The sequence below is a fragment of the Micromys minutus genome (assembly GCF_963924665.1).
Source record: "Micromys minutus genome assembly, chromosome: 18".
Lineage (NCBI taxonomy): Eukaryota > Metazoa > Chordata > Mammalia > Rodentia > Muridae > Micromys > Micromys minutus.
The window spans coordinates 2,313,590-2,338,667 of NC_137953.1; the positions used below are offsets into that span (position 1 = coordinate 2,313,590).

At 41.9% G+C, this 25,078-nt stretch overlaps 1 protein-coding gene across 1 annotated transcript in view; it reads right to left on the reverse strand.

Annotated features, from left to right (window-relative positions):
- ALMS1 (ALMS1 centrosome and basal body associated protein) overlaps window positions 1–25,078 on the reverse strand; it is a gene marked incomplete at its 5' end in the record, with an annotated part of 95,809 nt that overhangs the window by 4,230 nt on the left and 66,501 nt on the right. The window contains 7 exons of the mRNA XM_080932122.1: window positions 1,241–1,304; window positions 1,934–2,087; window positions 2,395–2,636; window positions 2,889–3,089; window positions 4,421–4,538; window positions 17,275–18,419; window positions 22,811–22,900. Of these exons, the coding sequence (XP_080788248.1) occupies window positions 1,241–1,304; window positions 1,934–2,087; window positions 2,395–2,636; window positions 2,889–3,089; window positions 4,421–4,538; window positions 17,275–18,419; window positions 22,811–22,900 (2,014 nt within the window). The remainder of the gene's footprint in view (window positions 1–1,240; window positions 1,305–1,933; window positions 2,088–2,394; window positions 2,637–2,888; window positions 3,090–4,420; window positions 4,539–17,274; window positions 18,420–22,810; window positions 22,901–25,078) is intronic.

Here is a 25,078-nt window from a genome sequence, read left to right on the forward strand (position 1 = left end):
CACTGGCAGAGATATGAGGACCTCTGAGTTCCAGTCCAACCTGGTCTACAGAGTTAGCCAAGGCTATCTATATCTAAATATTCCTTTGTTTGTCTCAAACAAACCAACATCTAGTAAAAAAAAAAATCCACTACTTCAGAAGCACCATGCAGGGCTGGAGAGATGGCTCAGTGGTTAGAGCACTGACTGCTATTCCAGAGGCTCCTGAGTTCAAATCCCAGCAACCACATGGTGGCTCACAACCATCTGTAATGGAATCTGATGCCCTCTTCTGGTGCGTCTGAAGATACTACAGTGTAGTCACATACATGACATAAAAAACCATGCCACTCCATGACTGTTCTTACTAAAGCCAGCTTCTAATCAGCCCCAGAAACCAGCAACTTAGTGTTCCAATGGCATTTTCATAATCAATATATGCTTATCAAGCTCATTAATTAATTAATGAGTTGACAATGCTCATAAATGCATAAGACTCAAAGTCTTTATAAGAAACTGGTCTGGAGAGATGGTTCAGCCTCAGTGGTTTAGAGCACTGGCTGCTCTTGCAGAGGACCCAGGTCCAATTCCTAGCATCAGTGTGGTAGCTCACAAATGTTTGGAGTATTTGGAAAGACACCCTCTTTTGCCCTGAGGGCACTGCATACATGTGGTACACTTACATATATGCCGGCAAAACACTCATACAAAAAATAAAAATAAATCTTAAAACAAGGACAAAACAAAAGCCCTGGTCTGTCATGCGCCTGCATCCCAGCCACTCAGGCCTTGCTTTCCAAAGGCAACCACTATTGTCAATTCTTCCGCAACTTCAGAAATACTCTACCCCTGCCCAGGTCCACACGCTATAGGGCAAAGGCCTTTCTCTTTAAACACTCCCAAGGAGGCTGTGGCCCGAAACTGAACATGCTTCTAAAACCCAAGTTCTTAAGCTAATGTCCTGGAGAGCAACCCACTATTTCTTTTTACTGTTGGAAAATCTCCTGGAAAGGAGATTGCTAAGATAATTTATTTTAAAGTATCTTTTAGTTTCATCTAGATCTCTAATGCGGAGAAGCTCACCCTAGGTGTCCCCTCCCCTGCGAACAGGAACCACTTTCACGCTACCTTCTGTTTTCTCTTCCTTTCTAGAACTGTGAGAAGCAACATCATACCTAACCTCACACGCTCCCAACTGGCTGTGTCTGGGAAGCAGGGTCCTGCTTGCACCGGGCCACTACTCTCGTTCTTTGGGACTTACCGTCTGGTCCTCTGAATCATTTCCTTCTTTCCGATAGGCTTGTTCTTCTGGACCGTTAGGAGAACTAGGCAAGAGAGGAGGGTTATTAGGGGACAACAAGTGTAGGAGAGGCAGAGCTTAGCTGAAGAGCTGCTGAAGCCTGGGCCCTGACCTGATTACAGGAAAGTGATCAAAGACAAAGGACAGGCCCAAGCCTGTCCTGCCTCAGGGGGCAGAGGCCACCGCCTAAGTCAGCTATGGCGGGAGCACTGGCCAGCTGACTGGCCGCTGACTTTAAGTAGTGCTTCCAGCCTCGCCGCTCAGTGCAACGAGGAGCCCACAGAGACCTTGGCTGCAAAGCCCAGCTCTTTCACTCAGAAGAGTGTAAGGCGTGGTGAGCTACCCACTCTCCCTGTGAAGTAAGAGTATTAACACTACGTCCTTCTTAGACAGGTACAGTGCCGGGCAGCCCACAGGTCAGTGCATCTCTATTCATTCCCTACCACACTCTGAAGCCGTAAGCACGAGGCCAGCTCACAAGCCCCAACGCCCCTACGGCAGCTTGTCCTCTTCAAGAGATGCCGTGACAGGGCTAGCAGAAGGGGCTTCCTGGGGTCACAGACGAGTGAGAAGCTAGCTTGGGCCAGTATGCTAGCTAGGGAGACGCTCCTCACACTGCAGCACCACTCCCAGCGGAGTGACAAGAGGGCACACCTCTCCTGGGCAGGGGCTTCACGGAGTTGAACAGAGCCTCCCGCTCATTCTGGAACAGGTTCTGTAGCTTCCTCTCCTGGACTAGTAACTTCAGACGCTTTATCCGCTCCCCAGAGCGGGAGATGAAATCAGGTCTGTGAAGCTGAAGTGATTCCTATAGGGGAGGAAGCCTTATATTAATGAACAGCCTGTTTTCCAAGTGCCCAGAAAAACAAGCAAACAAAAACCAAAACACCAGCACCTGCCCCACAGGTTTGGAGAGCTGAGGGGAGGGCACACCCAAGGGGGTCACCTGCAACTCTTCACCATTAAATATTTCCTTTGGCTCCCAAGGGGGAAGAGCTCAGGGGTGAGCACGTGGTTACCACTGCAAGGCTAGAACAATGCATTGTGCCCCAGTGGAAGGACTACACCCCAGCATGCCAGCCACACTCCCCACAACCTGACATCACTGTGCCTACCTGCAGGGTTGCTCTCACAAATGGCCGAAGAGAACCCTGGCCACTCTCCCTGTCTGGGCCTCTCAGGGACACACGGCTGGTCATGCACTGTGCCTGCCCGTTTTGTTCCCTCAGCGGCTCCCTCCAGGGTTTGGTTTTGGTTACTGGTTCAAACCAGGAGATACCAGGTCTGTAAATCTTGGGCAGGTTTTCCTTCTTAGATCCAGACTTTCTGTTTTCCACAGGAACAAACCATGAGACTCCTACAGGAAATATTTCCAAGAAACTTTTAAAATAACTGTATCCACTTACACCAAAGAAATGTAATACTGACTTGCATAGGACTCATCTTTTGGGGTGACAACCTTTAAGGTGCCTCTGAGTTGTTCTTAACTACAGTAGGACCCTCTACATGTGGTGGCTGGTGGTAGGTGGACAGAAGCAAAGGTTCAGTGTGGCCCAGACTTCAGGCAAATCCTTTACGCATTCCTCAGCCACCTGAGGTAGGAACCCACCTTCACAGGGACTCGGCTTGTTCTTCCTTAAGTTTTTGGCCCGCATATAATCGGACAGGAACTTTTTCTCTTTGGCTTTTTCTTCTGATGAAGAAGTCGCATCAGTGTCTTCCAATCTGGCCTCACTAGAACTGGGAGTTGGGAAAGTCACCGCAACATCCCGAGTGTATTTTTTGGCATTAGTCACAATCTCCAAGTTACCTGAGGGGAGACAGATGTATCTTGGAGAGGACCGGAAGCAAGGCTGGCAGGCTTAATCAAGACAGACGGTGAACATTAATAACTCAGAAATATTCAACATAGCAGGGAGGAGAAAGAGGAGAGGAAGAGAGGGGGAAAAGCAGAGACAGATGCAGACAGAGGAAAGAAGAAGGTTTAATTTCTAAGTGGGTTCCGCTATCAGACAGAAAGAAAAAGTGTTGATTCGGTTCAGGCTTTCATGAACTCTGACAGCAAGGGAGCAGGAGAGTAAGGACACCTGGCCAGGATGCCAATCACCCAGGAAGAGGAAGAGGTGCCAGTGGTCAGCTCAAGACCGACTTGTATAAAATAAAAAACTCCCTAGCCCTGCTCACCAGTTACTGTGCACAACTCAGGACCCAGAACACACTACTTGAGCCACTCTCCCTCTTCTGTTTTCACAAATTACACACAGTGGTAAACCACATACTGTTCTGTATGCTGAGTTTTCTTTGAAATTATATATGCTTGGGACCTTCTAGTATTGGTAAAATAAGATTTTTTTTTGTTTAAGTGTGAGTATTTTGCCTTTATGTGTGTCTGTGTGATAAGCGTGCTTGCAGAAGCACAGATGTTTGAGTGTGTGTGTGTCTACTAGGACGTGAACAAAAGCCCTCTGCAAGAGACCAGTGCTTCCTTCATCTTTCTGGCCCGCAGAGAGCTTACTCATTCCATACAGAACTTCTTTATATAAAACTACAGTGACCGACTTCACCACTGACAACGACAACCATCAACACTGATTTTAATGTCCTACTGTAGTAAGCCTACATTTACACTTAGAATTTTGCACATATTTAAGTGTATCTATTGGCCAAATTCCAAATGCAAAAAATGCTGAGTCAAACTAAATTTGATAAGAACTGCCAAACTGCTTCCCACAGGGGCTAAATTATTTGGAACCCTGCTACGAAGACATTCATTTCCCTAAACGCTTGCTCAGAAACTTGCATTTTTTCAATTAATGCATAAAAATAGCACCTAAATATGCAGATACTTTTAACCTTTATGCCCTTCATCACGCCTTAAGTGTGTTGAAGATGTATGGGTTGTTTTTCTTTTTCTTTTTAAAAAGATTTACCTTATTTATTATATATAAATACACTGTAGCTGTCCTCACACACCAGAAGAGCGCATCAGACCTTATTACAGATGGTTGTGAGCCACCATGTGGTTGCTGGGATTTGAACTCAGGACCTCTGGTAGAGCAGTGTTCTTAATCTCTGAGCCACTTCTCCAGCCCGGAAGAGGTACGTTTACATCAACACAAAATTTAAATTCAAGGGACTTACCAGCTTGTACACCTTTGTTCAACATGTGCACATTTTCCTCAGTGGAAAGAGTGGAATCCGAGCTCAACAAACTACCAGCAGAAGAGACAGAGTCAGAAGAAATCATATAGTTTGCCACCTGAAAAAATGAGGAGAGACTCAGTGATCTGCAGCCAGAGAGGTATGATCACCCACTGGGCAAGCCGGGGACACAGCTGAAAGAAGCTTGTGAGCAATGTGAGTGTGTGTCTGTGACGGGGAGAAAACACTGTATGACAGGACCCCAGCTACTGTGACGCAGAGAGCTGGGAATTTCCCTAGGATCTGCGAACACTGAAGACACTGACACTAGGCCTTAGCCTGAAACACCTCCAGAATGAAATTCTCAGCTGACACCTGTAGATAATTCTGGAGCTAAAAGAAATGCTAACCTAAGTGATGAGGTCATAGCAGATCCATCAGTCAGAGCGGATTCACACACTACTCATGAAAGCCCAATGGGTCAAGTATGACACATGTGAAAGCCTCTAAGCCCCTTTTCACTACATTCAGAGCAGGTAGATTGAGCTGAGAGATGAAAGCTGACCCTGGTGGGTGAGAAAAAGTTCAAAATGTAGCTGAGCAAATGCCTCATAAAACTGTTTCTTAAAGAAATAAGTGGTTGGTGGTAGGCTACGCCTTTAATCCCAGCACTTGGGAGGCAGAGGCAGACAGATCTCTGTATGTGAGGCCAGCCTGGTCTACAGAGCAACTATCAGGATAGCTATCACTGAGAGATAAACTGTTTCAAAAAACAATAAATACATAAATACACAAAGAAAGAAAAAGACAGACAGAACGAGGTCTGTAAGCAAGCACACAAACGTGGAAGTCAGGAGAGGAGACCAGCATCTTCCTCCACCACTATTCCTATGAGGCAAAGCTTTTCCGGACCTTGGGCTCACATTCCACAGCTAGACTGGAAGCCAGGAAGCCCCAACAATCCTGTCTCTGCTTTCCTCAGATCTGGGTACAGGTGTGTAAGGGATGCTCAGCTTGTTAAGTAGGAGCTGGGAGCTGGCAAGATGGCACAGCAGGTGTCCTTTTCCACAGAGATACTTCCCCAGCCCGGAGAGCATTTCTGAAGTCTGATCATTATAAAATGTCTGCGGGGAGGAGAACCCTATGGGCAGAAGACAGAATCTTTATGGAAGAGGTTTAGTCATTGGCAGTTCTACAAACCAAATGACATTTTTATAAGCAAGTTTGACAGAACCATAGTGCTCTAGGTTTCTATATAATAGATGTTCAGAGTGCCTGAGAGGCTGAAAAGCTCTTAAGAAACATGAGTATGGTCCAAACCAGATGAAAGAATATTTAGTATGGATAATTATATAAACTAAAGATCAGGGTACTGAAGAGACAGAATGGTAAGATTATTTGATGTAGGAGAGGAAAAAAACCAAACCAAAGTCAGCTCCAGGCCTAGAACCCTAAGACCTGAGGCAGTGCTAGGTCCTGCCTTTACTAATTACCTCACAAGACAACGTTGTCTCTGTGTCACCTCACTTAAGACTTTTACTCCTGAGTTACAGGAAGTGCAGAAAGAGGCTGAGCACACTGGCTTACACCTATAACCCCAACGCTTGGGAGGCCGCAGGAAGACTGCAGCCTGTCTGAGGCTAACCTGAGTATATGCTGAGGCCCTGTCTCAAACAAATGAACAGAGTCATACATAACAAAAAGTGTTCAAAAGAACAAAGAAAAATTCAACAAAAAGAAATACTAGAAAAAGTAAAGCTTCAGCTCTTTATATTAAAGTGAGAGGATGCCGAGTTCAAGCCCAGCCTGGACAAAGCATGAGGCACCATCTCAGAAAACAGGTTTGCTGGCTGATGGCAGACATAATGAAGACACACTACTGTCAAGCGTTTAGAATGCTAAAATGTTAGAAAGTAAAAGTGCACAAGCACAAAGGGGCAACATGGCCAGCCACGTCTCTAAGGGGGAAATTACACATCTTAATAAACGGAGACACGTGCCACTTAAGACTCAAGACTGCTAGGATGGCAAGTCTCCCCCAAATAATCTGTAGGCTTTCCATAAACCTAAAAAACTCCTAATGCATAAGATAAGATGATCCATAAGAAAGCAAAGGATCATAAGAGCCAAAATTATTAGCAAAAAGAATAAATAAAAAGTATATTTCCTAATTTCAAAACTAAGTTAAAATGGTTAAGACACAGAATAACAAATAAAAGGTGGTACAGACACGTCAGTCAACACAGATTTGAGAAATAAAGTCAACTCTTAAGATCATGGTCAGCTGGGATTCAGAATAAACCAATCTTCACATGCAAAAGGCTGCGTCAGTGACTGTATGAGCGGTGTGGAATGGACAAGGAAGGGTTCGGAAGCTGAGAATCAGGAATAACTAGAGACAAAGGAGCTTCCTAGAGTGGACACACACACTCCGAAAGGGGATATGCTGACGACCGCACCAGAAACAGCTCTGGGTGCCTCTGGTGAGCCTGACGGCTGGGAACTTGAGTGGGAAGGACACTCATCCAACACTCAAGCTACATCAGTTTTAACGTGTCACTAGCTGTATGACCAGCTCAACAGAATCAACAAAGACCCGAAGTGGTGAGCGTGGCCATAAAGATGTAATGGGCTTGATGCTGTGAAGTTATAGAGTGTTTTAGCCATGAATGTAAAGACGATCCTATCACTCTTCGTCGATGTCCACAAACTTATCCCCAAGAAGGCTGCTGTACTTGTGGAAGGAAGTCGGTGCAAAGTTCTTCCATACAGTGTATGTGAGGAATGGCTGGAATGGAAGCCGAGAGAAACAAACCCTCGTGAGCAGGGAGCTAAGAGAAAGCTAGACCTACTTCCCATGTCAGAATTCAGAAAGGGAAAAGTTTTTGCAATCTTAACAGTAAAAACTTGATAATTAGGGGCTAAGACTATGCACTGGTCTCTCCTCTAAGGAGACGGTGCAGAGGATCTGCTGATGCAAAGGCTGTTGAGCCAGGTGTGAAATCCATGGATAGGACCACAGGCCTCCTGCATTTCCAAAGACCAGCTGCGGATGCAGAACCCTGGGAAAACTCCCACTTACAGCACATCTTTTGATGGATTGCTATGAAAAGGCAAGTATTCAAAACTATAGTCTAAACGAGTGCCAACAAAACGTGATTATGTACAAATCTCCTCATGCCGTGAAAGGACCTCTATGACAGTCAAAGTCAAATGAGGCAAAACAAACACTAACAGGAATGTTGACCTTCATGCTGCTCATGTGTGACACAGTAAGGGCACTTTTAAACAGGAGTTTAGGATTGGAAGAAATTTTCCCAAGATCACCTCGTGGTGGCTCTTCCAAGTTGACTAACAAAAATGTTTATAGTGAAGACTGTTTCTAGTACATGTCACATAAAAAGAAAACATTAGGCGTTCTTGGAGAATTTAGCATTGAAAGGTGAGGTGCAGCCTCACGTCCTAGAGTAAAGGCTGGTCAAGCAACAGTACAGGGAAGACCGACTTCTGCCCAGAGTCCAACGTCGCCATGGAAAGACCTGCACATGTGTCCAACTGGTTTTGGGGATCCACCACGGGATCATTTAAAAAACCGGCAGATCCTGCTGGCACACTGCAGAACACGTCCCCTTGTCCATAGAGGGCCACAAGCACTTCAGCAACCTCCAGGCATGTGTGGGTTGGCTGTTTTCCCAAGTGGAGCTTCCACATAAAGATTTAAGCGTTTCTAAGTTAAGTGATGTCAGCAACCACAGTGTAAACTTTCTGTGTACCCCATCCTGGAAGAAGAGGCTGCTTCTCTCTGATGTTGGAAAGTAAACTCACCTGAGGAAAATGTCAGAATCTCTGTTTCTGGACTTTTTCAGTACCTTTTAAGTTGGAAAGTACTAGATGAGATCCATTTCCATTTATTGATTAGACGCCATTATGACCCAGAAAAGAACCCTTGAAGTACTGTGTTTACTGAGGCATGGTCTCATGGAGCCTGGGCTGACCTTTAACTTGCTGAGTGCTGAATTTCTCATCTACCTGTATCAGCCTTCCAGGTAGAAATTACAGGCGTTAGCCACCACACTCTACCTTCTTGAAACCTGTTTAAAGCCTAAAGTTACTTCTAATTTTTTTCATTAATCATACTCGCCCCAAACCAGCCAACATAACTGGCAGGTGTGATAGTGTGCAACTGTATCCCAGCACAGGAGGTAGTGGAAGAATCAGTTCAACGTCGTCTGTGGGCACACAGCCCGTTAAAGGCCAGCTTTGGCTACATGAGGCCCTGTCCAAAATAAGAAAATGACTGAATAAAAATATTGAGCTTGGGAGTATTTGTTTTATGTAAGAAGTCTAGTATCAATGGCCTTCAATCAGATAGGTATCTGAGGGGAGGAAGAGGTTTTTCTCTGAGTAATGGATTAATGGTAAATATAACTACCCAAGCTGAAAATGCCAGCAATACTCTAGTCAGTCAAAACCAGAGGAAATCTGTCACCAAACATGGCTTCTTCCTGTCAAAAGGCTTTAGGAATGTCCAGATCAACTGATACTTATATACTTACAATGCATCTGTACAAGAAAATAACCTTATGACATGCAATTCCTAGGGATTTAGAGTTTATGAAAAAAGTCAGGTGTGTTGGTTCATGTCTTTAAACCTAGCACTTGGGAGCCAAAGGCAATAGATCTCTGAAAATGAGGCCAGGCTGGTCTACACAGTGAGTGTCAGACAGCAAGGGCTATGTAGAGACATCCTATCTCAAGAGGAAAAATAAAGTATGTGTGTGTATAAAACCATACCCAGAAATCTAAAAGGGCATTGTATCTGAGTGAGTTCTTGGTCTTTTTTTTTTGTTTGTTTGTTTTGTTTTTCTGGTACCCATATGAATGAGGACTGAAGGCAGATCAGATCTGGGTGACATCAACTTTCAAGCTGTAGCTACCAAGATGGTTAACATGCTATAGAGACCATTATGGTTGAGGTCAGAAACGTTTCCCAGATACAGAAGGGCTGAGGAACAGAGGAAGACTAAACTCCTCCATCAACACGAGGGAGAAATCAGAAAGTTAGCAGACAATCATAAAAACTTTGCAGAAGATGAGTAGTAGGAATTCCAAAGGTTTTCTGCCAAGTTGGAAACGTTATGGTTAAAGTGGTTTTTTCCCCGTGTCCTCTCTTAAACACCACAGGACCAGGACCGCTCACAGGGTTACTTGGAGGCTCTGACCCAACTTTAGGATTAAAAGTAAAACTTAATGCTTCAGCCAGAATTAATTTCCTCTTCAGATCTTTCCATTTGAATCAGGTCCCCACAATGCAATTGTTTTGGATTAAAATTTCAAAAGAACCAAGCTACTCAATTACTGTGTTAGTGATTGAGAGTTCAGTTTACGAGGACACCAGATTTTCTTAGGAACTTTATATTGCTTATTAAAAGATATCTAGGGCTGGAGAGATGGCTTAGTGGTTAAGAGTACTGACTGCTATTCTAAAGGTTCTGAGTTTAAATCCCAGTAACCACATGGTGGCTCCTGACCATCTGTAATGGGATCTGATGCCCTCTTTTGGTGTGTCTGAAGACAGCTACAGTGTACTTATATATAATAAATAAATCTTTTAAAAACATATCTATTGGTAATTGACTACTTAGAAATACAAAATAAGCTGTAGCACTTTTAACAGTTGAAATGTATCTTCTCTACCTCTACTTTTTTTAAAGTAGGAAATTTGTGTTTATTATCAAGGCTGGGAAGAGCTCTATAGTCATAGAGTGAATAAAGAATGTGAGTAACAGCATAATTACAGTCCAACTAATGTTTAGTTCCTCTCCCCCAATCCTCAGACAAAAATGAAAAAAGCACAAAAAAGACACGAGAAAAATAAATAGCAATTGTGAAATACTTTTAAAGACACACATATATTAAAACGCAGATACTAAAAAGCTGAGTCCTCAGCAAGGGCCTGGGGACAACACAGCACACACTCTCAGACCCGCTGAATGGGAACCTCAAAAACTTTCCAGAGGAGACATGTTTAGAGACAGAAGAAAGTAGAACATAGATTGTAGACTGCAATTTAATTTTTTGATTAGATAACTAGGTAGGTTTTATAACCTCTTGGTCAGTTTAATTTCTATTTTGCTCAGCCGTCACTTAGATTTTAAAATATGTCTAAATAAAACAATGCAAAACGATCTTTAAAAAGATCCCCATGTGATGCTCACACATATACGCAGGCAAATAGCATTCATTCGTGTGCATTAAGATACTTCTGTGCTGTGTCTCTGTATCACAAGTGTTGACAGAGGAACTGTTTTTTTTAAAGGATCTGCGCTGTCTGTATTAGTCGGTCCTGGGAATGGATCCCTATGGTGGACATGCTCTTCTCATTACAGATTTAACCAAAACCTCTAAGTTTTAACATACCGTTGCTACCTCAAAACATAAAAACTCTCGACTCTCATGTATTTAAAAATTATTCTTCTTCTGCCCAGTTTTACTGTGTTGTGGTTACAGAACGGGCTTACTTATAAAACTACTTTGGGATTTCCTAACATTTTGCAAGTGTACAATGATTATTCTATAGGTGTTTGGAATTAACTATAGATGCTATGTTCTGAGAACGGAGTTTTACAGAGACATATTAAAAACAAGTTTAGTACAAGACTATATATTACAGTCCACCATCCTTTTTTTTTTTTTTGTGAATATGAATCTCAAAAGCATGTTAGAACATTCTACCCCACCGGTCAAATGTGGTATTTGAACTGTGTGTGGATGGACAAGTCAATGTGTTAAAGTTGAAAATAAAGCAAATCTCTTAAAAGCCTCTCTCTTTTGACTCGGAAGAAGTATACCATTGTGCCATATAAGTTTAAAAATATGACAGACACTTAAAAGACAAATAGTATTCATTCAAAACACACATACAACTTTTAATTCAGGCAGGAGTAAATATTTTAAAATTTTGTGCTCTTAGGAGATTGAGCACCGTGTAGCCTAACTCAAGAATCCCACTTCTAGTATACATGTAAAAGACTAACAGAGAACTCTACATCCCAGGTCTCTGGCGCGTCCTGGAGATGCCCCCACAGTGCTGGGGATATAGAACCAAGAGACCACCTCCTGTAGCAAGGCAGGAACCCCACTGGAGATATAGGGACTTATCCCAAAATGTATCCTGTCTCCCAAAAAATGCAGGGATGTGGCATGGAGCAGAATCTGAGGAAATGGTCAGTCAATAACAGGGCCAACTAGAGACCCCTTCCATGGGCAAGCCCCACACCCCCGACACTACTACTGATATTGTTATGATTACAGACAGAAGTCTAGCAATGCTGTCCTCTGAGAGGCTCCACCCAGCAGCTGACTCAGACAGATGCAGACACCCACAGCCAAACATTGGACGGTGCTGGGGAACTCTCATGGAAGAGCTAGGGGGAGAATTAAGGGTGCTGAAGGGGATAGAAACTCTATAGGAAAACCAATACAGTCAACTAACCTGGACTCTTGGGGGCTCTCAGAGATTGAACTACCATCCAAAAGGCATACACAGGCTGGACCTAGGCACCCCACACATATATAGCAGATGTGCAGTTTGATCTTCATGTGGGTCCCCCAACAACTTGAGTGAAGAACTATCCCTAAAGCTGTTACCTGTCAGTGAATTATGTTCCCCTAACTGAAGCCTTGTCTGGCTCCAATGGGAGAGGGTGTGCCTAGCCCTGAAGAGACTCAAAGTGGCAGAGTTGGGGAATACCCAGGGTGGGGAGGCTCCACCCTCTCAGAGGACAAAGGGAGGAAGATAAGGGACAGTAATGTAAAGTGAAAAAACAAAGACACAGAGGGACAAAAATCTGACTGTTTTATGTGCTGGCCAGATGGGCTGAGTGTTCAGCAGAGCTCAGGTAAATGTTCAGATACTCCATGGAATATTCTGCAGTGAGTAGACACTTGGATTAGATATACCGGTGTCTAGATGTCAATGAATTTCGAGATCATGAGCACAAAACACAAAACAATGGTGTGCTTTTTATACCTACTGAAATGCCCAATAACTGAAAATCTATTTCCAAAAGGCCAGTCATATGACTGATTGAAATGAGAATGGACACAGAGAAAAATTTTTAAAGGGAAGCCATGATTGGGAACACATTTAATTAAGCCATCTTTAGCACTAAAGGCTTTCTGTTTGTTTGTTTGGTTTTTCTACCAGGCATAATAGTAAACACCTATAATCCTAGAGTTTGGGAGACTGAGGCTGAGGATTAGGAGCTTGAGATCAGCTTTGGGTTACGCAGTGAAACATGGAATATTAAGAAAAGATAAAGACACGGAAGAGAAGGGAAATAGAAAAGATACTGCCCAGTGACTGCACACTTCTGTCACCACTTCTGAAAGGAGTCAATAGCAAAACTAGAGGGCCGGATGAACTTTCATGAGAAAATAAAAATTAACAAGACTTGGAAATCCGCTTTCTCTGCTCACCTATCAATGTCAAACCAGGTTTTGGTCAGGGGTGGGGAACTGGAGAGTTAGTGCAGTGGTTGACGGCACTTTCTGTTTTAGCAAAGGACTGGGGTTTGGTTTCTAGCACCTGCATGGTGGCTCACAGCCATCTACATACAGTTCTAGCTCCTGGGTGATACCCTCTTCTGACTTCCATGGCACCAGGCAAGCTCCTGTGGCGCGCGCGCGCGCACACACACACACACACACACACACACACACACACACACACAGGCAAACCACTCTTACATAAATATAATATATATATATTGCATCCATACAATCTTTAAAAAAGAGCTAAAGCTGACGTGAGGCAGGGAGGACTTTTGTATCTGATGCTGGGCTGAGCCTGACTATCAGGTATGACCCTGAGGAGCGCGTGTGACACGGTCGTAACAGGACTTTGCTAATATGCTGCACTGCAGGTGAAGTCAACCGTTGGGAGAGCAATGGCTGAGAGAGCTCCTGAGTTGCACGCCAGCTAAACTGGTCTACATAGTGAGTTCCAGAGCAGCCAGGGCTATACAGAAACTCTGTTTCAAGAAAAATGAAGGCAGAACTTATTTTCAAATCATATACCCATGAGAAGATTTGCTATCAGGCTTTGTAGAGGACTCACACAACTTGACTAAAGAAATACTCCTAAAGCCAACTGATAAGTAAATTTAAGAGCCAGCCTTAGTGTATTTCTGTTTTAAAACATTTCACTTTTCAGTACAATTGTAAAAACAAACATATCGTCAGGTGTGGTGCACAAGTCTGTAATCCCAGGAAACAGGCAGACAGTTTTCTTTGAGTTCAAAGCTATATGAAATAAAACAAATATGTCTTTTTTTAGAAGTAATACCTACTAGAAAACACAAAATATAAAAACTGACTCAAGAGACCCCCACCCAAAATATATGATGTATAGCAATTAAATTCTATCAAACACAAAAAATTAACATTAATCACAGCATTAATCCTAAAACTCTTTATCAAAACACAGCAAGGTGATAAACTCATTCCGGAAGGCTGGTATTATCCTGACAGCAAAAGGAGCAAAGACACCAAGGAAAACTACAGGTCACAAGAATATAGATGCAAAAAGTCTTCAAAAGTCTAGCAAACTGAATCCTATGGCACTTCAAAGGTGTTACATAACATGGCAAAATGGGAATTACACACACACACACACACACACACACACACACACACACGTACATGTATATATATCAATAATTAATACATACCACATCAATAGAAAATAGGAAGTTGATGATCATTTTGTTAGATGCCAAATTTGACTAACATCAAAGCCTTTTTATAATAAGAACAAAATCCAAACTAGTAAATGGTAACTTCCTCAATATAACCAAAGTCACAAGAGAAAAACCCATAGTAACATTCTCAACTGTGAAAGGCTGAAAGTATTCCTCCTGAGAACATGAACAAGGGTACCTGCTTTTAACATTCAACTTTCTACTAGAAGTTCTCCATAAAGTAGTTAGAAAATTAAAGCCATCCAAATTGAAAAGAAGGACTGTCTCTGTTTGCAGATGACAGTAAATTCTGTATGTTCTACAAGAAAATTAAGAGTTAACAAATCAGTTCAGTAATGCTTGTAAGGTAAAAGATCATCATGTAAACATTAGCTATGTATCTCTGAACCAACAAATAATCCAATAATAAAATTAAAACACGTATACACACAATAGCATTAGAAAGAATAAAATATTTACAAGTAGAGGCTCTAAAGGGACTCTGAGTGGTCAAATAATCTTGAGAACAGGACGGTTCTTGTTATCTGAACTTATGATGAAGATATACTGAATCCAAACTGTGGTGCTGGCACAAGGAAAACAAACCAACGAAACAGAACTAGTATCCCGATGTGGGCACACATACACACAATCAGGATTTCCAATGACAGTGCCAAGGACAAATGGGGAAAATAATCCAAAGAAATGATGTCTCCAGAATGAGACACAAACATGCTGAGAACAGCAGGCCTTTTCTGTATACCATGTACAAATTAACTCAAAATAGACTGAATTCCTAAATACAAAAGCCAGGCTAAGAAGACAAGAATCTTATGGCATTAGATTTGGCAACAATTTCCTGGACATGGCCCCCAAAAGATAGGTAAGAGAAAGTACATGCTGAACTATGAAATCTGCTGTATGTCAAAAGATGCAATCAACGAAGTGACCAAGCGAGAGGCACAGAATGGCAAGATATATTTTCAGATTTACATTTAGAAAGGGACTACCATATCGAAAAGTCTAACAACTACAGAAGAAAAAGCCAAGCGGCTAAGTTTCTAAGGGTCGAAGACACAAATGGTTAAAATGCATAAAGGATGTTCAACAGGAATGTAAATAAAACACAGTGAGAAACCACCTTGTACTCAATAGTACAGCTGGTAGATAACATTAAAGCGGCAAAACAACAAAACAGAAACTAAACAGCCACAAAAGAGCAAAGTGAGGCCCGCAGGAGCCTTCAGTCAACACTGCTGTCAGCATAGAAGCAAAGAAGCACAGGCACTGAGGTCCTGTCAGGTGGTCAGTTTCTCAGTGACACACAATGATTTCATTTCCCCTCTTGGGTGTTATTGAAAAAACTGCATAGGGGAATTCCAGGATCAGCCCTGCTCACCACAGCTGAAGCTGTGCTTATCACTGGGTTTATAAATAGGTTTTAAAAACAGTGTACTGCATATACATACAACAGTATTACCAAACATGAAAATCTGAAGTGCTGTCTGTGCTTTGATACAGATGAGCCTTGAAAGGAAATGTAACCAGGGTAGCACCTGCCTCGAAAGGGTTATATGTCCCATGATCAGTCCCCTCGGGGCAGGGAGACTGAACAAGGATCACATACTATTTATATAAAATGTATTTACATAAAATGACCAGAATACACAAGTCCCAGAGACAGATGTAAATTATCGACTCCCAAGGGATAGGGGTAAAGGCAGAGTATAGATAATTACTATATGCCCCAAATGTCACTTCATTGTTTAATTAAAAAAAAAAAGAAATCATCTGAACTAGCTAGGGTCTCAGCTCCCTGAGGACTTTGAATACAGATATGCGCCATGAGGCTCAGCTCAAAAGTGTAAACTCTGCATTATAAGGTCACACATAAATCTTCAGCCAGAATCATTTCTCCTCTTTCCAGTATTATTTCTGGTTATTACTTAAAAAACTATTAACACGTGTAATCACTGTCACTTCATATCTACCAAAAGCTCAACCATGAGTGAGAAACACTGCATGTGGGAAACCTCATCTCCTGTCTCCTTCCCTCCATGTGGTCTCCATGCTCCTACTGACAAACTATTTTTGAGCACAAATTGCCAAAATAGGTATTTATTTATAAATTATTTCGCTTACCATAAATTGTAAAATACAAAAATAGAAAATTTGAAAACTTGAATAAATATAAATTCTATTTTCCCTACTCCAGTGGACAGAGCATCTCTCTGGAGAGCTTTCCTCTGGATTTTACTTTGGTTCATTTGAGACAGGTTTACACTAGGTAGCTGAGGTAGCAGGTGTGCACCACCACATGCATGGCTCTAATGCTCTCCTGGGTAGAGAGCATCTGCCTTTACCAACCCTGTAACTGATGTAACGTGACCCCAATAGGCCCTGACTCTTGTGCTGTGTGCCATGTGCCAGGAGGGCCCTGGAGGGCTTGTGACGCTGTGACACCTCCCTTATAAAGACGGATGAGGGGCGTCATGGGATTTGTAACTGGAATGACTAGTAATTCTGAGATTCCAACTTGCTTTTATAATGCAATGCTTGCGATCACAGCTGATCTTCTAGAGCATGAAACACCACACTTGGAGCTTATTTCTGGCATAAACATCCACAAGGTGTATCTAACCCCCTGGTTCAACTTGTCCTTCTATCTCTTAGTTCTTCATTTCGTTATATACTTTAAATCATATTGTGGCTGACCCCGTTTTCAATTTTAATATGATCCCAATTCTTCATTTACTTAAAAAAAAGAGAGATCATATTGTATTATTTGAGTGTTAGTATTTAAAAGCAATTCAAATACTTCTCAAAAAACAGGAGAAAAAAACAGCCCCCTCCCACCCCGGGCCAAACAGAGGCCATGCTAGGCTTGTGGCTCCCTGAGCGCCCGCTCCCAGCCTGGCTGGCAGGCGTGTGTTGTGGAAAGAACGACAACAAACAATGGCTGTACCACACATCTCACTCTTTTCCAGCTCTGGAGACATCACAGTGAGGAGGGCAGATGGGCTTGTTCTCCTCCACCTGCTCTCAAGACAGTAACCAAAATGTCCACAAGAAAGGCAGTCACATGGCCACATGGAAATTGTAGCTGTGTACCTGGATGTGCCTCCTTCTGGGGTGCTCAGAAGCCATTTGGGGACAGGCTGTGCTCAATGTCTTCCTGTTGTGCTTGCATGGCTTCTCCAGATATCTCCTCTGCTGATCAGTGACGCTACTGTACAATTTAATTCGCCTGGGTGACAAACACAGTCTCTCATGGCCAAAAGCTTGGATCAACCGGACTGTGTCAATGGTGGATATGGAGCTGCTCCTTTCATGTAAACACACGTCCCCATCGGCCTGGGTCAGTACTTCCGAGTCCACAGGAGAAGCAGTGCTGGAAAAAAGGTTGGGACTGTCTGTGAGGAGCTCACTGTCCTCTGAGGGTCTAGAATCCAAGGAGGTATTGCTGACATTATTAAAATCTGTCTCTTTTCTCAGGATGTACTTATCTAGTTTAATCTGCTCAACCTTAACCTGACTGGACTTCCCACCGTGATGAGGAGAAAGCACCTTGCCTTTCCTAAAGTCACCTGTTCTCTGACCCCTCTCCAGGCTCTTACTCCACTTCCTCTGCTGCTTGCCTTTCTGTAGATGTTGCCTCCTCCCAGGCCAGCCCCTGGCTGCACGTCCTACTCTGCTATCGTCTTGTGTACTTTCTGAGGCCCGGAGTGAATGTGTGATGGGATTCTGAAGCAGTTTAGCCAAACGATCAAGTCGGTCCACCAAGGAGAGCTCCTCCTTATCACACGCACCAGACGGTTTCTGCTGCTTCTGTCGCTCCTGGTACCTGTTCCAGAGTTCATTCAAACTCACGCAGCTCTGACTCGTTAACTCTGCGGTAACCTTCTGATTAGTTTTTTGGTCATTTGCCTGTCTTTTGCCTTTTGGGTCTCTGGCCTGATTCTTGATAGGATGTAGCTTCTCATAGTCTCCCAAATTCAAGTTGATGCTGAGACTCTTGATTCTGGTGTAATCCATCTTAGTCTTGTCTGAACCTGGGCCAGAGGGAGGAAGACAACTGTGTCCTGAATGATGGTGAAAGAAATCCTTCCAAGAATGTTGCATGAAAACACTCCTTCCCAAAGATTCAGAGCAGGAATCTTGTTCATGTGGCAGGTGCACAGGAGGATGAAGGTAAAACTTGGCTGATCTGAAGACAGACTGAGTAGTGTTTTCAAATGCTGAATGACACTGGGATTCTGAGAAAAAATAAAGAAAGAAAGAAAGAAAATAAATGGAAAGAATATAGAAATATTTGTATTCCCTTTATAAATACTGTTTTGTTTTTTCTTTATACATAGAACATGTGCTGAAGAACCAGGCTGCCATGAGTGAAAATACAAGGATTCAGATAAACTCCACTACTGTGTGAGAGCTGGGACCGGACCTCCGCTCTAAAGTGCTCGTCTGGATGCACAAAAGCCTGGGTTCAACTCCTGGCACTGTCTAACCTGCACTGATAATCCCAGCACTCAGAATATTGACACAGAATGATCAGGATCCATGTCACCCTCTGCTACACACAACCAATTCAAGGCCAGCCTGGACTAATTATATGGTACTCTATATCAAAAACTAAAAACAAGTGGTCCAAGCACCAGAGAGTATGGAAGCCATTGGACACCTGTGAGTTCAAGGCCAGTGTGGCCTGTATAGCGAGTTTTAGGACAGCCAAGGATACCTTGTCTCAGAAAACCAAACCAAACCAAACCAAAACATGGATTGAACCATGTGACAAAGATGCATGATCTCAAGGACAAGCCCTTTAGTTCTCTGCACTGTAATTAGCTGCCTTGTGTATCCTCCACCTATTCAGGCTACTTTTTGTTTGTGTTCTTAAAAAAAAAATGCATCCTGGCTAGTAAGACTTAGATGGATATTTCCAGCTTAAAACAAAAACAAAAAAACCTTGAGATTTCTCCATCAGCATTAAGTGGTGTGGTAGAGTGAAAACATTTTATTTTAAAGTCTCACTTTTGGGCAATCATCAATCCACATCAAAATACATATTATTGAATACAATCATATTCATATATTATAGCTTACCAGGCTGAATGTGGTTCTCTGAACTACATTAAAAGTTCATCCCTGATTGCTGGACCATTCAAAATCAAGGCATGCAAAAAAAAAAAAAAAAAAAAAAAAAAAAAACAAAACAAAAAACAAACCCTTGTACTGGCTCATTCCTGTTCCTCTTCACAATTAAACTGCTAAAGTAGAAAGCATGTATCTTCCTGTTCTCTTTCCCAAAACCAATTCTCTCTCCAAATTACTCCTGAATCTAGCCACACCACTGAATTATAACAGCTCTGATGTGACCAACGGTCTCCTCACGGAGCCAACTCTACCTACATATGCTTACACCCTAAGTTCCTTTTCAAGACACACACACCTTTCTTCATGTTCTTTTGTATCACTTCAGTGTTAATATCTACTCTTAGATTTACATTTCAAGCCATGCTTCCTCTCAATCAATTTATATCTACGTATCAGATACTTAGATGTATAGTCACCTGAACTTTTAAATGTTCTTAACTGAATTCTATTCTAGACTTTACTAAGAAAACCATACAAGTAGTTAGAATAAAAGAGCTTAATAAGGTTTTAAGATAAAAATGTGTTTACAATTTGAACTTTATGCACTTTCAGTAAACAAACTGAAAACAACCATTTCTAGCACAAACACAAACATGTAACAAGGGATAGAAAACAGCACACACAGCTATGTGGATGTGCTGCGGTGGTTTGAAACAGAATGCCTGGAGGCTCAGTCTTTTGAATATTTGGTCCTTAGGGACTGTTAGGAAGGCTTGGAAGGTATGGCCTTGCTAGAGAAAGTATGTCCCAGGGACAGGCTCTGAAGCTTCAGAGCCTTTCACCATTCCCAGGTTACTCCCTAGGCTTCACGCTTGCACAGTTTTAACATTCACATCTTAGTTTGTTGCTCTAGTAGCTACTGCTGCCTTCCCTACCAAGTGGCCACACTTCCCCACCATGATGACGATGGACTCCTATTCATCTGGAACATAAGCCCAAATAATCTCTCCTTAAGCTGCCTTGGTCATGTTTTATCACAGCAATAGAAAAGAAACTAAAATGATAGTGGTTCTAATTACCTATCTGATTATTCACTACACCAAACAGAAGAAAAGCAATTTATATAATGTAATACACACACACACACACACACACGGTATACGTATATATACTATAGAGCAAATTGGCTTAATACATCCTAGATCAAACTACACCATGAATCAACAGTAACTAAGATCAAAGCATTAGATCAACCTTAATGGTTGGGCTACTTTGTTTAGTCTATCTCCTTACAAAGTGTATCCAGGTCATAGCACACTGACAATAACAACTCTTTTTAAGTACAAATCCCATTTCCTTGTTCACTATTGTCTGGGACGTCTAGTTACACATCTGTAATGACCATGAACTGACTATGCAGATCCCAGTGGCCCCAGTCTGTACTCCTTCTGCTCTGCTTTCCAAGTGCTAGGACGACAGGCTCACACCACTCTAGGAACTCTTCACTTACCAAGAAGTCACTTCCTCCTCATGCAATTATCTGATGGGCAGCTGGATCACGTCTACCTCTAGGTTATAATAAATAACTATGAAAAACATGTGTGACGTTTGAGATTTTGCTACCAAAGCAGAACTGCTACATTCCTATGGTAATTACTTTTTAGGAAACATACAGTTCTCTGGAACAACTCTACGATTTAAAATTCTGTATAAGTTTGGTCTGAAGCTATGTGTTATTGTAATGCTTAAATTCTGCACCCAAAGGGCAAGGCCTACAGTGAATTCTCAGTCTTTGTTGTGCAAACTTGTTCCTTCATTTAAAACTATTGGTTAAATAAAATTGGTTACAACAATTTACAGGAGGGATTAGAGGTAGGTGGGCTTTGAATTACCAGATTGGGGTGGAGAAGAGAGGAAGAGAATAGACAAGAAGGCAGCATGAGAAGAGAGATACCATGAACACATGGCCAGGAAAAATAGCAGATACTTGGGGAGCACTGCAGGGAAGGTAACGAGGGCAGCAGTTAGAAAAGATGAGGGGTGACACCCCCAGTAATTGTCAAAGCCAAATAAAATAACCATAGTCTGAGGCTCATTTATTTTTAAGCTAGTCAGGGATAAGCTTAATTTGGTTGTACACATTTCTGCCGGTGATGCACGAATTCCATATTTTTCCTAACAATATTCTTTGATAGCCTTTCTTAAATAGTGTGAGTTGTTAGTTCCTTGTGGTTTTGAACTGCAATTCTCTTAAATTAGTAGAATGTCATTTCATATTCTTGAGTCATGTCTGTATTTTCTTTGGAGAATTATGTTTAACTCCTTGTACACTTTTTAAAAAAAGGTTTATTTATTTACTATATATGAGTACACTGTAGCTGTCTTCAGACACACCAGAAGAGGGCATCAGATCCCATTACAGATGGTTGTGAGCCACCATGTGGTTGCTGGGAACTGAACTCAGGACCTCTGGAAGAGCGGTCAGTGCTCTTAACTGTTGAGCTGTCTTTCCAGCCCTCTTTGTACACTTTTAAGTCAAGTTTGCCTTTCGTTTTAAGGCACATATGCTCCTTAAAAATTCTGCTTAACTCTCAACAAATACTTTGGGAGTATTTTCCCAGTTTTGTTGATAGCCTTTCATTTGTCCATGATAGCTTCTGCTGTCATGTCAAAGAAGTGATTACCAAATACAGTTTCCTGAAGCTTGTCTAATGTCCTATTCCAGTTTTAGGAATTCAGGTCTTGTGTTTATATACATCACTAATTCTTTTTGATCTAAGTTTTATGTAATTATTTAACTTTACTCTTCATGTGGTGATCCAGCTTTTCTATACTATCAGCTGAAAAGATCATCCTTTCCCCATTTCATAGTAGTTATGTCCTTAGTAAAAACTGATTTTATACATTCTATGTAAGCAGTCAATGGAAATTCCTTCAGCATACAGTGTTAGCAAACTCTCCTTTACTCCTTTCTTACATGGAAATTCTTATTTTCTAACAGGAAAATCTGACAGCTGAACAGTAATGGCTTATGTTCTGTATGCTCTTCTCTTCTGTCATAATATTAGGGCCCAAAACAAACACACACTCATTTAACCTGGCGTTTTACTGTTACATACTGATGTTGTCTTTGTTTCTCAGTACTCTAGAGTAGCTTCAGGTATCCGTGATTCAGAACTAAGACACAGTACTGCACTTCTAGCATCGTCCCTCAGTGTCTGATGGAAGTGGTTCCTGGACCCTCTCTCACAGATGCCAACTGCTGCACATAACAGGAGACACGTGCACACACCTGTGCATATGCATCAGGACTTTTATACTTTAAATCTTCACTGGATTGCTTTCAATACCAGAAACAATCCGGTGCTATCTGTGGACCAAAAAAAGATATCTATACATGGTCAAAATAAGATAACTTTTCTCTCAAAATGAATTGAGCATGGCCGGCAGTACTGAAATGATACTCAGAAGAAAACAGAAGCACGTGTTATCTTGTCAGCATGACCCACAAGCACAGAGCAGCACTCGGGCACACTAGCACAGACTACATTACCGATCTCTAAAGATCCTTCCTTCTGTTTGATGGACTTAGTGTCTGGTAGATTTTCAGTTTTTCTGTCTTGTACAGTGATATCACTGGAACCTAAGAAAACAAAATGAATGAATTAAATACACACAATAGGCTGACCCCCTAAAAACCCTCTAATTATCTAATACGTGAAAGCCATTGTTAGTGGCACTGGAAAACATAAATGGGAAATGGAAATAAAAAAGCACATTTACACAAACATGTCATATAGAGCAAAAGAATCAGCATAAGGGGATAGAGACTCAGCTCAGTGGTTAAAAGCACTCACTGCTCTTGCAGAGAACCTGAGTTCAGTTTCTAGGCCCTATGGTGGCTTACAACATCTGCAAATCCAGTTCAACGGCACCGGACATCCTCTTCTGACCTCCACAGGCACAAGGTATTTAAATGGTGCACACACATACACACAGGCGAAACACCCATACACATAAAATAAAATCAATTAAAACATACAATATATGTTTTAAAAAGAATCATCCTGGGAGACAGATGAAGAAGTGCTCAAAGGAAAAAAAAAAATTCTAGCAAGCAGCACCATACAACACTCTAGACAACTGACTTGAAGCTCTCAAGATGGAAAACATTTTGAAATGGAAATCAGAAGTCACGGAAAGCAAAGGTGGCTTGTATAACACAAAAGAGGAATCAGGAAAGCAACCAAACATCTACAGATTACAGCGCCTAATAAGGAAAAGAGGGGAAACTAGAGTAGGCAAGGTTATTTTGGAGCTGGTCCTAACATTCTGGAAGACTGCTACCAGACCTTAAATTTTACTCCCAAAGGCAACGGAGGCTAGAATGCATGAGGAGACTAACAATCAAAACAGTCTCAGGAACATTCATTTAGCAACAGTTTAAAAAAAAAAAAAAAAGTGGTGTAATTTTGGAGTATTTCCCAGATACAAATCTACAACCTTCAGAAAAAGATGTATGTAAAAAGGAGAAGTATATCCTGCTCTGAAATGTGTCCTTGTCCTAACTGTGGCACAACAGCCACCTGCCCTCTACTACACACTTGCTTCTTCCTACAGTGGCTGAGCGTGTTAACCAGAATAAAGTCTTAACCTCCTTGGCAATACAACTGAGAAACTCCCCTGAAGAAAAATAGGCCTTCCTCTCCCTAGAGTGAAGGTCAGAAATGTCAACAATACAAGAAGAGAAATGTTTTCTTCTTTAAATCCTGTTATATTTTAGGGTGACCTAAATTCAACACACTACTACAGGTAATTTCTTACTGTAGTACACAATCTTACTGAAGTAAAATAAACACAATAGTTCCAAAGTAAATAAGATGAATTTCTAAAGAGTAAACCATTTTAGTACAACAATGGTATAAGACTATTTTTAAAAAATTATGTGGCTGAAGGTCTTGCTGCTCACAGGAACAACCAAGTAAGTTACACAAGCCCCAAACTCCATCTTCTGGTCCACACCTGTAACCAGGATCTCAGACACATGCAGCAATAGCAACCACTAGGTGGGAACCCTATCCCAATTCTCTGTCTTCTGGCTCCTCTGAGCAAACCCAGAACTCTGCCCTGCCCACTGCACTCCAATTCCAGGGATACAACTCTGCCTACATCCCGGGAGGCCTGCTACTGCCTAGGACAAACAGAGGCCTACAAACAACAGGGACCACCAGCTCTACCTGAAGCTATCAGGGTCTATCAGCTCTGCTTGCATCCCTGGAAGCCTACTGCCACCAGGTACAACCAGCTCTAGCCACATTCCCAAAGGCCTGCTGACATCAGGGACTACTAGGCCTGCCAAACTGTGGGACAACTAATGGCTAAACAGCGCAAGAACACAATCAACAAAACCAATCAATATAGCACCACCAGAATCCAGTTATCATACAACAGCAACCCTGAATATCCTAACATACCTTAATCACGAGAAAATGATCTTAAATCTAATCTTATAAAGATATAGGCCTTTAAAGAAGAAATGAATGAATCCCTTAAAGAAATACAAGAAAATACAATCAAACAGGTGAAGAAAACAAATAAAACTGTTCAAGACCTGAAAATGGAAATAGAAGCAATAAAAAAACAAACAAGCAGACAAACAAAAACGCAAAAGCACAACAGCAACAACAAAAGCAATCCGAGGCAATCCTAAATACGGAAAACTACAGACACAAGCATCACCAACAGAATACAAGAGATGGAAAAGAACATCTCAGGCATAGAAGATACAACAGAAGAAACTGGCCAAAGAAAATGCTAAAGC